General features: G+C 41.0%; 2 protein-coding genes across 5 annotated transcripts; both read right to left on the bottom strand.

Annotated features, from left to right (window-relative positions):
• Nucleotides 1–449: 449 nt before the first annotated feature.
• On the bottom strand, nt 450–10,769 carry srrm1 (serine/arginine repetitive matrix 1). Of its 4 annotated transcripts, none has more exons than XM_080042328.1 (17): nt 10,657–10,769; nt 9,681–9,770; nt 9,355–9,477; nt 6,816–6,986; nt 6,379–6,473; nt 5,690–5,920; nt 5,150–5,341; nt 4,875–4,997; nt 4,495–4,703; nt 4,187–4,267; nt 3,797–3,883; nt 3,525–3,654; nt 3,332–3,418; nt 2,337–2,810; nt 1,968–2,154; nt 1,442–1,615; nt 450–1,281 (listed from the first exon to the last, which is right to left on the bottom strand). In XM_080042328.1, exons 1-17 carry the CDS (start codon nt 10,675–10,677, stop codon nt 1,171–1,173), a joined length of 2,586 nt encoding a protein of 861 aa, XP_079898454.1. In that variant the 5' UTR covers nt 10,678–10,769; the 3' UTR covers nt 450–1,170. The 4 variants fall into 4 exon arrangements, with proteins under 4 accessions (XP_079898454.1, XP_079898455.1, XP_079898456.1 ...); XM_080042329.1 differs by having other exon boundaries at nt 450–1,274; XM_080042330.1 differs by lacking the exons at nt 9,681–9,770; nt 10,657–10,769 and adding an exon at nt 8,986–9,109 and having other exon boundaries at nt 9,355–9,479.
• A 1,233-nt stretch (nt 10,770–12,002) lies between these two features.
• On the bottom strand, nt 12,003–14,950 carry tdh2 (L-threonine dehydrogenase 2; the record flags this gene model as incomplete). The annotated part of the gene is made up of 8 exons (XM_080042816.1): nt 12,003–12,148; nt 12,671–12,940; nt 13,043–13,133; nt 13,225–13,397; nt 13,487–13,636; nt 13,786–13,856; nt 13,946–13,988; nt 14,755–14,950. 8 exons carry the CDS (start codon nt 14,948–14,950, stop codon nt 12,003–12,005), a joined length of 1,140 nt encoding a protein of 379 aa, XP_079898942.1.
• Between the last annotated feature and the right edge of the window lie 301 nt (nt 14,951–15,251).

Here is a 15,251-nt window from a genome sequence, read left to right as displayed (position 1 = left end):
GTCCATCAGTTATTTTAGTGTGTAGCTCTCTTTACCTTAATTCGTTTACAATGTCACTAAATTAAAGTAAGGGATTTTCAGCAGTATGAATACAAATTAAAGTTGGCAACTGGGATTTTAAGACTGTTCAAATGCCAGTGTTGCAAAGAAAATTTAGCTAGAATGAATACACATTTCATATCCGCTGTTAAGTATGCTGCAACAAGTTGTGTCGTGGCTTTGCAGGTCATGTTCGATCATTTCTCATTTCAATTACTCGACAAAAAAAAACAATTTTGTTAACAGTACCTGATGTAAACTTACTGTATGCAGTCGTCAACATCCGAACTCAAAAACGTCACGACTATTAGCCTATCTTAATTTTTTTTCATTGACTGACATTACATTCCTTGTCACTTTCTAGATCCCATCCAAAACTGAAATGACACAAACATTAAGGAAAGCACAAATCCTATAAAAAGGTTTTATTCTGAAAGGATGACAATAGCAAGGGGCACTAAATACAAATTATATAGCAGTCCAACAGAGATTAGTTTGGTGCAAGGGTGTCAACATAAAATTGCATATCAAATCGGGTTGGAAAAATTAAAGCATCACATCAGATTGTTTTAGTCTTAAAACAAGACAATTTTAAATTTAGAAAAAACAGCAGGTTACACACAATGACAAACACCTCTATTCAGTTACAATATGGTACAATACATTCTGTTACAGCCTCTAACAGGTCACACAGCTTTGCAAATGTTTCCTCTAATAAAAAGGCAATAGTAACAGTTTGTTACTGAATGTTGGTTTGTCTCTACTCTCCAAAAGGTCAGTGGTTCATGCACATCAGAGACAAATCACTGCACATGCAATCATTTCTCAATGGAATCTAATGTAGGCTGTGGAAGATATTTTAAACCTGCCCAACTCAAACCCTCTGAGCTTAAACCGTTCCCCTGCTCAACAATATAAAAATTATGGACAACACAAGCATCTTTACAGTTTAGATAATACACTAACGGACAAATCAAGCTCTTAAATGCAACACGCTCTTTAGAATGTACCAAACCAGTAAAAAGAAAGACTCAAGATTTCACAATTTGTACATTCTAAAGCTGAACCAGGTTGATGACATACATCAAGAGTGAGTGGAAAAAAATCATAAGTGAGAAAGCTCCTTAGTTTTCAGGACATTTGTGAAGGTGACAACTGGGCCTTCCTCATGGATCGCAGCGCCTTTTCTCTGAGGTGCTTCTCTAAGTCATCCAAGGTGTCCTCTACTTCACTATCTGTTTCCTGAAAGAAAAGCAGCATGAAATATAGGTTTCTGTATTTGGAAACCTGGACACAAATGCAGAATGACAGTGCATGGCAAACAACTCATTACTATCCATTAACTTATACGATCTCTGTTGAGCAGAAGGCATTGGTAGCTAGAATCATGAACAGATGTAACCTTTTTAGACTCTCCATCCTCCTCTACGACGGGGATTTCTTCTCCTTCTCCGGCCGCGGCACTAGCACTCTTCTCCTTCTTGTGCTTCTTGTGCTTCTTGTGTTTCTTCTCTTTCTTGTGTTTCTTTTCCTTCTTCTTCTTCTTTTTCTTTCCACTGCCGTCAACATCAGAGTTCTGCAAGAATACAGATTTGTTTGTTTTAAGAGGACAACCTTGAAAGTAATACTTAATAAAACCACAGACATCACTGGAATGATACACTTTTTCAAGGAGGGACATTTACAAAAATACAGAGTATCTGCAGAAAATCTCTTAAGAGGACAGTGGACGGAAAAACATTTGATAGGTATATGACAGCTTTTACAAGAACCCAATGGGTATTTTTTTTTATGAAAAATTTCAAGAATGTTTGGCAATCGTGCGTGTGCAGAAGATCCACCAAAACACAGAATATTCAAGCTTCACGATATGAACCTTCATAGACAGTCATATGATCAAAGTCAATAAGATAAATAAATGATCAAACCTTGCTTGGGGATTGACTGCCGGATCCACTGCTGGCCTTTTTGGCTGGTGGTGGAGACCCACTGGCTGAGTGAGATGGTGAGGGGGAGCCAGATGCTGGGGCTGGACGTTTCAGAGCTGCTGGTTTAGGGGAAACCGATCTGGATCTGGAAGAAGCTCTCCTTTTAGGCTGTGGACTCGGAGATGGTCTGTGGAGAGGACAAAGGGTGACGAACCATTTCAAAGCAAGTTTTATTATCGCAAAAGATATAAAACTGCGTTGTTCTGACTCACAATGGAGACTGCCATCATTTTAATTTCATTTAACTTTTTTTATACTCGAGAGATCATTGAGGGGTGACCCTCATTTACACAAACACAATGCAATTACCTCTTGTTGTTGCGTGGCTCTGGAGTGCGGGACACTCTGCGTATTGGTTTGCCAGTGTGTGACGGGGACTGCTGTCTCCGGTTAGATGGAGGTGAACTGGAGGTTTCAAAACGTCCCTTAGGACTGGTGGAACTCTTAACAGTGCGACCACGGTTTGCAGGGGATGGGGAGAGGCGGCCGGCTGCTGCAACGGGGGATCGTGTATCCCTGCCTGGCCGTGCAGAAGGCAGCATGGGACTCCTCCTCTGCCTGGACGGAGAGGAGGAGGATGGAGGTGTGCGTCTCCTTTGAGCATGAGGACTTCTGCGCTTGGGGGACCTGGAGACGCGTCGCTTGGGCGGCGAGCGTTTTGCGGGGGAGCTGGACATCCTCCTCTTCTGTGGAGGCAGAGGGGACGGGCTGTAGCGACGCTGGATAGGAGGAGAATACCGTCTGGGGGACGGGGAACGACGACGTGGAGGTGGGGAAGGAGACCTGGGAAGAAGAAAATTCAATAGTCAAAAAACCTTGTAGAACTGTCAAATTTTAGGGTAATAACTTTTGAAAGGTATACGGCAGCATCTTTGTCTTCTGAACGTTTACAGCTGTGCCCTTGTCCTCAGTTCAATCATAATCCTTACAGAAGCTTTTCAAGTCAGCTTGGAACTCGTGCGTCTTTTCAGAGACTTAATTACAATAAATCTATACTTTTAGATACATTGTTGTCCGTTTATTGTTTGCATTGATGCAAAAAGACTTATTAGTTGCCCATGATGCTCTGGGAGTCTTTCGACAAATCAGATGTTTAGTTATGTCTGTCCATCAATGGGAGGCGGGTCCACTAGTATACTTCCTGGATATATTAGGTGTACTTCAGGACCCATGACATGAAGTCAGAAATGCGAATTGTCGTGTGTCTTATATCATCTGATAAGCGTTTATGACACCCATTCAAACAATTTGAATGATTATATATTAAAATGATAGCTGTAGTTATAAAATAAATGTGCCAATACCTCCGTCTAGGAGGAGATGGAGATCTGCGACGACGTGGGGGAGAAGGGGTGCGACGCCTGCGTCCAAGAGACGGTGAACGTCTTTTCCTGAAGAGGTAAAAACACAAAGATAAGAATTATAAGCAAAGCAGAACATCGACTTGGATTTTTCTCTTGGATCCAGTTAAATCTTCCCACTGGCTAAGTCTCTGACCTTGGAGAGGGATCCCTGTGTCTCCTCCGTGGGGAGGGGCTACGTCTCCTCCTGACGTCACCATTTCGGGCACCGGGCCCTGCTGGAGGCCTCTTGGTCCCCTCGTCTTCTGAGGAGGAAGATCCCGAGTCTGAAACAGAACGGAGAGAAGACTTTAATAACTTTTTAAGTGTAGCCAGTAAGGGCACAGCTTCAAAAGTCAATGAGACGATGAGTGCAAAATGACGAATGAGAATGAGAAGGTTAGAGAGAGGGATAAAAAGGCTACTAACCTGAAGACGACTCCCGATTCTGCTTGCGATACTGACGTCGCGGTTGAACTGCATCGCCTGTCTCACCTTTGTCATTTTTGTCCTCGTCTGAAATGTAGAGCATTGAGTGTACTGTCAAAACAGTCAAACCGACTGCAATAGAAAAATGTGACTTACTTTCCCTCAACTTGCTTGGATACATTTTTCACAAATAATTCTTTGTCCATCTCATCGGCAAAATGATTCAAAGTGTGCAATAGCCATAAAGACAAATCATATACTTAAAGTATGGTAGGTTAAATTGAGACACTGATAAGTTGGATTTGACTTCTGTCATCATGGCCCTTCCTAGTGAAACCAGGGCAAACTGACCTAGGAACTACATACGACCAGTCATAACTTCATTCTTACCTGACTCTGACCCTTCAGAAGGTCTGGTTTTGGCATTTCCAGATGGAGAATCAGCCCTTTCTCCTGGTTTTCGCTTTACACCTGAAATCCAAGACCCCAAGAAGTTTAGATACATTTAGTCCTGAAACCATGTACACTTTAAATGCACAGGAACAATTTGGTTCTGTGTAACCTCATTTATAAAGAAAAGTAGGCATCTAAAAAAAATGTAAGCAACAAAGAAGGAGCCACAGAGGTGAAACGGTAGTGTGTCAAATATGTAACAATTACAGAGATGAAATGCAATGAAATAATTGTAAAGATCGTACCAGATGATCTGGCTGGTGATGCAGAGCCTCTGCCCCTTCTGGCCCGTGGAGACGGTGACCGCCTGTCCTTCACTGCTGGGCTAATGGAAGTGTCCGCGTTGGGGGCAGGTTTTCGGGGTGGAGTGTTAGATATTCTTTTCATTGCTTTTTTAGGTGAGCGAGAGCCAGAGGAGCTGCTACCAGAGGATGAAGCAGAGCGAGAGCGCCTCCTGCAGGACAGAAAAAAAGGAGAAGTTAATTTTCAAAGGGAAAACCATGTACACAATTTTACGGTGGACAGTATAATAGTGAACTAATATAAAACAGAAGAGGTGATGGAGGAACTATGCCTGTAAGACCTTAACACTTGTTTCTTTAAACAATGGGCTACAGTCACTGACCTGCGGACAGGAGAGCGTCTATGTCTGTGTCTAGAGCCGGGAGGGGGGCCACGCCTGGGGGGACTCCGTCTACGAGGAGACATTCTCCTCCTGGGACTGGGCCTTCTGCGGGGGGAGTAAGATCTGAAATAGGGTAGAGAGGGAAAGTTTAGAGATCTCGAAACCTTTTTCTATATGAAAAGATCCTTGAGGTTTTGATTTTAAACATCAAGATATAAATATAGGACAACCACATAAGGCCATGGTGACTTAATATCACAAATATCAGACACTACCTTGAACGGGAGCGTCGCCGGCGAGAGCGGGAATGAGAACGAGAGCGGTGGTGAGGTCTGTCCCTCCTGCTGTCCTTATCTCTCTCCCTGGACCTGGGCCGCTCCTCTTTCTTCAGCGTCTTCTCTGGCGACGGCTCTTTGTCTTTGACTTCTATCACTGACTCTGATTTCACCACCTCCACTACCGTTTCACTAAGGGACAAAGAAAGAAGTCTCAATTATAAATGTCAGCCTTCAGGACAATTTTTTTTTCATCTTAAAACAAAACTACAATACTTTACTGCTGAACTAAAATAACTATGGATGTTTTTGATTCAGTTCTGTGTAAACATTTTGTCATGCGTGAAAAATGAACAGACCAGCGGCCAAATCAACCCAAGAATGAAAGGCTTAATGTGGACGAATTTGAAATAAGTTTGAAACAAATAAAACTGACATGATGCAACACAAAAAAATTCAAATAAAACATTTAAAGCCGAAACTTAATTAAAACACTTAGAAAATATGTGAACATTTTAGCAAAGGAAGTATTCCACAAACCAAGTGGAAGGAGTTTCTTGGATGACTGGTTCCGGTATGTCTGTTGCTGAAGGTTCCGGCTCCGCAGCTGCCATTTGCTCCAAAGGTTTTGTGGGCAACTGCATCAAGGGTGGAGGGGGTGAACTGCCACCCACTGGACTGGGTTTGCGTCTTGGGGAGCGCGAGGGACTGCGTTTCCTTTCCCGCTTCACTGGCGACCTTCGCCGTGGTGACGGTGACCTCGTCTTCCGCCTGGACACAAAAGAAGAAAGCATAGAATCAGGTTATCATTATTCGTAATCAACACGAAAATCAAACTTATTTCAACGCATCTTATTTAGGGGTGTGAACGGTTACAAAAATGTCTAAACGGTTACACGGCTGCAATTTTTTCGTGTACACGTTTAATCGTTTAATATGGGGGGGAGGGGTCGACGTAGGAGTGACAGTGCGCAGTGAGAAACAGGCAGACAGATAGAGAGAGGCAGAGAGGCCTTTATTTCATAATTTTGCTTTTTGACTTCGAAGTTATCATAGCTAGCACATGTCGACCCCACTCCTGGAAATAAATGTAGTAATTTTCCAAACTAAAAAAAAAAAAAAAAACGGGTTAGTTTATTGATTTTTCTTAATGGTAATGATTTACTAACCGGCTACACATGCACACCCCTAATCTTAATATATATATATATTTAGTTTTTTCCTTTTACCTCCTTGGGCTCTTTGACTGACCCCTCTCTCTGTTTTCCTTGTCCTTCTTGTCGTCATCGGCCTTCTTCAAAGACGCAAGCTTCTCCTGCTCAATCTACAAGAAAGGGAATAACGGGGTTAACAAGGACAATAATATTACTAACAATATGTGTTATAAAGTGAAAAGTTCATCTACATTTATCTGGGCTATAAAATACCATGTAGAATTTTATCGTCTATATATTGTACTTGTTTTTATTCACTAGATTATAGCATATATATATATATATACGAATATAAAAATACACACATACATATTTTAAACTTCCTTTCTATCCAAACTATTGTGAATCTTATTTACTACTACTAGAACTTCCTTTTCACCATCACCAACCACAAATCAAAGACCATCACTCAAATAAAAATGTTTAGGAAGCAGGCCTCAGGAGAAGCTCACCTGTCTCTGTTTGATTTCCTCTTTCTTCTGTTCCAGAAAAGCAGATGGGATGCCAGCAATGTTCTCCTGGGCACTCAGCAGCAGGGGCCACAGGTCCCTCATGAACTCCCGGGCATTCTTCCCATTGAGGAAGCCCGTCAGGTTAATCTGCATCATTTTGCTATCCGGATGCTGCAACACACACACGAAGGAGGGAGAGAAAAGACCATTTGGCCATTGAAATAATGGAAGGTACAATATTAGGGGGAGGTAGGATCCCATAAATGGGAATGCCTACCATCTACTCCTCACTAAACTGTGTCTGTGACTATTGCATTTAACCATACTCAAAACATGTAAGACTCTGACTAGATTATTAAACATACCTGGGTCCAAAACTATACTCAATAACCTTACAAAATAAAAGTGTGATTGATTTAAATCGTACTCAAACTCAAACTGAGAGTGCAAGCTAGCTGAGAGACATATCTAGTGATTTAATAACTGCATGCAATACTGCTGCTATGCCCATTTCTGATGGTCATTTTCCAAATATACAATCTTAAAAAAAAAACTCCCATAACACAAAACTAAATCTGTCATTTAATTTTCCTCAGAGCTATGCCCACTACTTAAAATCCCCATGTCCCTACCCACCCTTTGTTCTCCAGTCTCCCCATAGTCTACACTTCAGGAGTTAAACATATAGCCACAAATACAGAGTGCGTTAAAACCCAACACTGCAAGTACAGTTCCGGTGTCTTCAGTGAGTCCCGTGGGATCAGTGGGCACGGAGCTCCCTTGGCTTGCTTCCGCCTCCCTACTGCTTGAGACTCAACCACCTTGAGCTTAATGTTATATCATTTATCTAAATTGCAAGAGACGAACAAGCAATAATGAGTACACAAGTTACACAAAAAAGAAAGTTTTATTTCAACAAGAATTATCATGAGATATCTTAATCTCAATTTAATAACCCTTTTGACCATTGTGCAACAACTTTTAAACTTTCAAACCCGTTCAATTTAGCTTAAACAGACCTCCCCACCCCCAAAAGCTATAGCAAGCAAAATATAAAATGAATAGATTAAAAGAAAGAAATATTAATTTCACTGCTGGTGTCAAATAAACCATTATTTAAATTTAAAAAAATACATGAGTTTTTCAGCATCCTAGAACAATGAAGGTCATTAATGAGGCGTAACGCTTATATGCCCAAACTTGCATAGAAGTATATATAGGATGGGATACAAGGGTACTGTGTGTAGACTACCTGAGATGTTTCTCCACATTAGAGTTTTTTCCTATTTCCAAAAGCCAGCGCAATGGAAATGACCAATTACCTAGACATTGCAAGTGGTTTGACATATCAGTGGGGTATACTGTATGTATCAATAAGAATATCCGATATGGCTTTCTTTAAAATAAAGAAGTCAATAGCATTTGGGATAAAACATAAAAAAACATGCAGAATTTAGTCTTCAAAATTGAACTACAAGACGTCAGTGGATCTAAGCATTAAAGCTCTACTAGAACAAAGGATGTTGTTACGTTCAAGAATGACTACAAGTATTTCATGACCTTACAGTTTTTAAAGAGTAACTTAATGCCAAACCAAAAAGTATATATTCTTGTGGCAATTGTTTTTAAATGTCTGTTCCACATCTGACCACACCTAACTGAGATACTGGGTCTGAGGTCAAAGTTGTAACAGACTGTAACTCAAAACCAGCTGGAAATCTTGTCTTTGCTGACCTCCAGTGGTTGAAGCCCTCAACCATATTGTAGAGAATGGATACATTGGGTGTGCTCAAGAAGACACCCTCACACCACTGTTAGTTATGGTCACAAGTGCAACAGAAAACCCTTTTGACCACATCAAACAGAGATGCAAAACCACATGAAATGTTCAATCAGAGGTTGTCAGTGAAACAATACCTTTCAGCTTGGAGTTAAAATATTCTTTAAGATACTCTTTAAAGAAAGTAAACAGAAAATACTTTACTCTTAACCATTGAACGCAGCTAATTTAAAAACCTTCCCTGTTTTCAGCCTATAATGCCATGTACATTTAAGGGAATTTGGGCAGTTTAACGATACTCTAGAAAATACCTAAGGAGAATATGAGTATGGCATTGTTCAGGTGTTTCTTTCACTGACATGATATTGGTGATCCCTGAATATAACTCACCTCAAACCACACACTGCATCATGAAGGGAGAGTTGGGCTCAGTGACTTTGGGCTCAGGAGAGAGCTAATTAGGTGTTGGTGCTATACTTCTGATGCAAGGAATAACATCCATATTGGTTCAGGCCTTTTAAATCATAAATCACATCATCATTAGAAGACTGCTGCACCAAGGCACTTTGTCACATAACAGAAAAAACATGGTTATGTCATTATTAAAATGAGTCTTACACCAATTGTTACTCTACCCATTCAATTTCAATTTGATGTGCATTCATTTGCTTGTATCCCTTTCTTACTGACTAAGCAATGCCCTCAGATTTATGACAGTTTTCATACAAAACAAAAAACAAACACAATGTAAGACTTTACCTTCTCCTCAAGCTGGTTAAATATGAACTCTATGACGACATCATCCTCGAATCCTAGAATCTCTGTCACTCGTTGAGTAATCCAAGGCTTGATGACTTCCAGGTTCACTTTGGTCATGTCCACCTATGGGTGAAGCAAGCAGGCAAACCACCCAGTTAGTAAAGACAATTGATGAATAAATGACCCCAGACAACAGTATGCGTTTCAGTTTTATTCAATCAAAGATAAATAACTTGTCATTGTATTTTTCAAGGCAACAATTAGTTTGGACAGCAATGAGTACAAACGCAGTGGCAGAAATATTGTAAAATAGTTTGATCGTATACCTTCTTGTCCAGACATTCTGCAAATTTCAGCTGCTTCAGCAGTTTCTTCTGCTTGTTGCTGAAACGATTGTCTTGCTCCGCACTTGTGCCCTTGAGAGAAAAATCAACAACCAAATATTAGTTTGTTTGTTAAATGAAAGTTCACAGTGGCATCTACAACTACACCGAACACATGTGTCGCACATCACTTAATTCAGTGAGGTGCACATGTAACTTTACCGTAACAACACGCTAACATAATACAGATAGCTCTCAAACCAAAACACTGAGTTGAGGTTAACTTTAACCATACATTCATTGCGCTACTTGTTGTAACATATGTCCCCGAGTAAAGAGTATTACGTTCAATTTAAACCATCAAACTGATCTAGATAAGCTAACGTTAGCTAAGCTAAGAGTTAGCCTGCTTAATCCACAAATGGAACCACCTGTCAGGCGTACATTAGCCTTTAACGAATACAACGCTGACATGGAAGTAATATCAAAAGTGGCATTCGTGTCGTTATTCAATGCATACTAGGACTATTTATGCTAGCTAACGTTAGCATAGCAGCGGTCGAGACTGCCTCACAGAAACGATGCATCGACCAGACGCCATCTTTACTCGAGACTAACACATTAGCAGTAGCTAGCTTGCAAGGTAGGCTCGTCTATTTCCTGAAAATAAGCCTTACTGTAGATACATATGGGAAGACTATGGCAGGTAAGCAATATAGCATAACGCAAGGATATAGGGTTCCACACATTAATTTTGTGAATACGTGTAAACTCTGGAAATAGCCCAGTTAAAACACGACTCATGCAGGAATCCGAGACTGTTATCAGTTGATAGACGGAGCCCTGGTCTCAGCGTTTTTAACTGTATGGCCGTTCTCCTACGTACATATTACTTTAAATGTTGCAAAGAAGAAAACCAGACCCAAACAAACTGAGCAGCAAGACACAAAAAAGTTACAATGAAGTTTAAATATCTTACGCGGAAGAATCCCGCGTCCATTATCGGAGAAAATGGATATTATCAGGCGCTGATGAGAAGACGTGTGTGGCTCCGGTGAAATTTTCAAGTCGGACGAAGAGTGCGCCCCTACAGCACGCAACGAGCACTACACCTACTGTGATGACTGGAGATGAGAAGTCATAACCTGGTTAGCCTACAATAAAAAAAAAAGTGAGTGTTCTTTCACTTTAGTTTAATTAGTAGTCTATCATCGGCAAAAATATTATTGTAAAAGAAGGCTACCTAATATGCAGAGTGCCCTCATCCTGAATGGTAGCCATTCAGTTGGCTTTATATCTTATAGCATAGTCAAATGATGCATTAATATAGCATGGTTAGGGTGTTTTTTAATATGCTTTATAAACTGGTGTTTTGTATTTACAATTTGAATTTCCAAATAGTTAGCATTTGTGGTGGAGAAATAAAGCTGCAATACCTAGCCTAGTAAACTGCTTTTAGCTTCATCATAAACCACCATATTATAGGCTAGGCTATATGTTTCACAAAGTTCAAGAATTTACAATAATCCCTGGTATTTGGGTAAATGACATTTTTATTATTTAAGATCTGATTCAACGTACACTGCATTTATTTTAAAAATACATTGCTTTCAAAAGTTATCAACAGTAAATAAGGCTTCATTTGTTATTGGTACTCCCGCATAACCAAAATCACACTGCTGGCAAGAAAAAATATAATAAAAAATTCATGTTAGATGCCACAGCAAGGGTACAGATGTGATTTGACTCGATGAAACTTTATTATAAAAGACTGCCTTTTAAAACAGCCAGAATACATGATGTGTCATAACAGCCCAGAGTTTAAGATATTCCAGATGTTCCCGGAATAAAGGTATACAACAGATTTGTTCTCTAAATGTGCAACTGATCCATATAGTATTAGACATTTTAATAGACATTGACTCTGTTGTGTCCATTGACGCGATTAACATGAACGTTGGAAAAATACTTTTCATTTCTGTCTGAGGCAACCCACCCATGCGTTAAGGATGCTTATGCCATGATAACAATTAAAAACCTAGAAAGATGAAGAGAACGTTTGACAGTATATGATTCCCTGAAAGAGACTGAAATGTGTGTGTTTGAATTCATGCATATGACGTCTCACTGTCAACTGTATACTGAGAGGATCTGACTAAAAGTTCCTACTTTACAAACAGTCCTTGCTGTGATGTTCCAGAGTAACAGAGAATACTAGTTGACAACTTGTGAAAGTGAGGTTGGAGAGAAGTGTTTTGTTTTTAACTGTGGGCTGAAGAAAGGCCAGGGGTGGGGCATTGGTTCATCTTTGTGACGCAAGTTTTGCTAGCTGACTGGCAAACCCTCATTTGACCTCTTTTCTCGAATGGAGCGCAGCATGTCCGACACCAGCTCCTCAAGCCCGTAGACTGGTGCCCAGCCCCAATCTCTCCTGGCATTGGTGTCATCAAACCTTACTGGCCAGCTGTCAGCTGCAAAGGGGGAAGCAAGATGACCACATTATTTCTATTTCTATCAGTTTTAAATAAAGATAGAAAAATCAATCTCATAAATAAATAAGAAACCACTAAGATACAAGTTCATGTAAATACTGCTCTAAGGTCCATCTGTGAAATTACTAATTGGACTTGAAAATCTTACAGAATTAGCTTTTTCTTAAAATGTCACACATATTAACATGGCATCTGCCATGATATGAGTGACATATCTCTACGTGAGCAAGTGAGCCAATTATCAGTTATGTTGCCGTTTTTGTCAAGGAAATAACATTGTCGTTTAATCACAATCCCCTACAAGCGGTTGTGATTTCTATCACATGCATAATACGTTTTATTTAACCATAACTGGACCAATGGTTACTAGCCTCATCAATCAATATAATCTTTAAATTCAGTTGGATATGTGTTACATCAGTTGGAGCGCTATTTTGCCAACTTGCTATACTTATTAATTGATTGAAAGCACAGGTGTTGTAGGTGTACCACAAGTCGTACCGATGGTCTGGCGGACAGAGTCTGGATTGTAGGTGACCTTGAGGTGAGGGAGATGCTTGCGTATTTCATGGGCCACCTCTTCCGGTGTGAAGCTCATTGCGGCGATGTTGTAGGTTCGCAGCGACAGCTGGCACTCTGGAGCCTGCATGAACTCTACTGTGGCCCGATGACAGTCAGAGATATGCATCATGGGGAGACGGGTATCAGAGCGCAGGTAGCACTCATGGTGACCTGTGCTGAGAGCATCGTGGAAGATTTGAACCGCATAGTCTGAGAAGACAGAGGCCCAGAGTGCTGCTTAGTCCATAACATCAAGCTGGTTGTACTGAACATATATGTGGCATGTGCAGAAGTGAAGTGATGATGCAATACCTGTTGTTCCTCCTCCAGGAGGAGTGTTGACTGATATCACACCTGGGTAACGTAGGCAGCGGAAGTCCAGACCATATTTATGATGGAGATACTAAAAAAGAAAAGAAAAAGATGCAAAGAGTCTGAGATTTTGCAAATCCATGTATTGGAATACTGCATGTGCCACATTAACAGTGACCCACCTCCCCCATCAGTTCTCCATGCACTTTGGACACGCCGTAGATGGTTCGAGGTCTTTGGACACAGAGGTCAGGAGCCGGGTCACGCGGAGAAGAGGGACCAAACGCTCCAATTGTGCTGGGGACAAAGAGGCGCAGGCAGTTCTCTAGGGCCAAATCCAGCACATTATGAAGGCCTATGGACAGCAGAACATCCCACAGGGGAGTTTAAACACAATATCCCTGTCTAGGTGTGACATGTGAACGGCGTGTGTTTTCAGCAGACCTGTGATGTTGATTTTGCGTGCCAAGGCCACATTAGCCTCGCCCACAGCGCTGAGCAGAGCGCTGTAGTGGACCAGCCATGTGATACGGTTATTAACCACCAGTTCTCTGAGATGTTTGTAGTCCAACACATCGGCGTACACAAATGGACCTGATGGGGAAAAAGAGAATAAGGTGGAGACGAGAGATCGGTTAAAAGAAAGTAGCTTGTGATCAGAACAGCAGGGAAACAAGCTGGGCATTGTGTTAAGTGTAAACTGCAGAATAATGTATCTTTTGAATGAATTCAGTGTTACATACCAAGGTCGAAAACATGAGGTGGAGGCTTCTTAATGTCTGACAGGATAACATTCTCTTTTCCGTAGTGTTTCCTAGACATCGATATGGATATGAAGACGTTCAAATTTCAATCACTTTGGCCAATTTCAAACGAATCTCAGGAATTTTGTACTTGACTCACCTCAGCATCTGTGCGAGTCCCACACCTAACTGACCAAGACCGCCTGCGTACAGAGACAACGTTTAGTATCGTATCTGTCCATTGAAAACAAAACGTTGTTTGGTCTGTTGGAGGCTCACCAGTAGAGCATGTACCGTTAAGGTAAATAGTCTTTATTGCAGCGGACACAGGTTCGACTCCGACCCCGGCCGTTTACTGCATGTCTTCCCCCCCTCTCTCTCTCCCTATTTCCACTCTGTTCTTAATATTATCCAATAAAGGTGAAATACACCAAGACTATCTTTAAAAAAACAAAGCACAGTTTGGAGTTTGGTATGAGATTTAAATCAATGTTTTTGGTGCATGATGCTCTAGCTCTTTGTTTGTTCCACAGCTTTATCGTGGGACAAAAACTGACAGCAGACTATTGTTTATCCCAATGTCACTCATTGGCTCCCTTTTGTGCTGAGTCAAAATGGGGTCAAATAAAAACAACTTGAAAAGATAAAATTAATATTTTTTTTAAACGACAGCACGTGTTTGAAGTATTGCTCTCGTGCCTTCCCTAAGAATTCATTACTTTTTAAACATAGGATATGCTTGGAATGGATTTGAGTAACCCGTTCAGTAACCTTAAACAGCAATACTCTCAACCCCTATTGTATCTGCTCTGTGGCCAACACAGTACCAAACAATGGAAAACAATGGCAGCCTCACAGGTTCAGTGTTCAGTGGCGTTGTGGAAACGTCTATCTCTCTCTCTGAATAGATACACGTCAGGAGGAAGTAGCTATATTGTGAGCTTGTGATAGTGGAACATTTGGTATTACCTGTTATGAAAATACGGGGGTTTTCTTGAGGAGGTAGAGGGTTACTGGCCTCCCTGCTGTTCCACCTGCTCATCTGCCTGGGCGAACAGCCAAAGCTGCGTCCTGGATAGGTCTTGGCCCTGCTTAGACAACCTCGGCAGAACAGGTCCAACACAGCGGCCGCGGTGGGCACGCGTACCCGCACACCCGGTTGCATGTCCAGTGGCAGCCCTTGGAAGAGTTAAATTAAACGTAAGCAAACCACACTGATAGCACAAAACTTCCACACTTTAGTATTTATCTTTGGTAGTAGGCATGGGCCGGTATGATATTGTGACAGTATGATAACCTTAAGCAAACATACCACAGTTTTACGGTATTGCGATTACAGCTGTCAATCGTGTTATTTTGTAATGTCTAGGTTAAAAAACAAAAACAAACATTCCGGTTGAAATCAATGTTTTTATTTTAAAACACTAAAAAGAATATTGTGCACATCAACGAACTTGTATGATAAC

This window comes from Ammodytes marinus (assembly GCF_949987685.1).
Source record: "Ammodytes marinus genome assembly, chromosome: 15".
Lineage (NCBI taxonomy): Eukaryota > Metazoa > Chordata > Actinopteri > Uranoscopiformes > Ammodytidae > Ammodytes > Ammodytes marinus.
The sequence above is the reverse complement of the archived record's forward strand: the minus strand, read 5'-3'. Positions and strand labels throughout refer to the sequence as shown.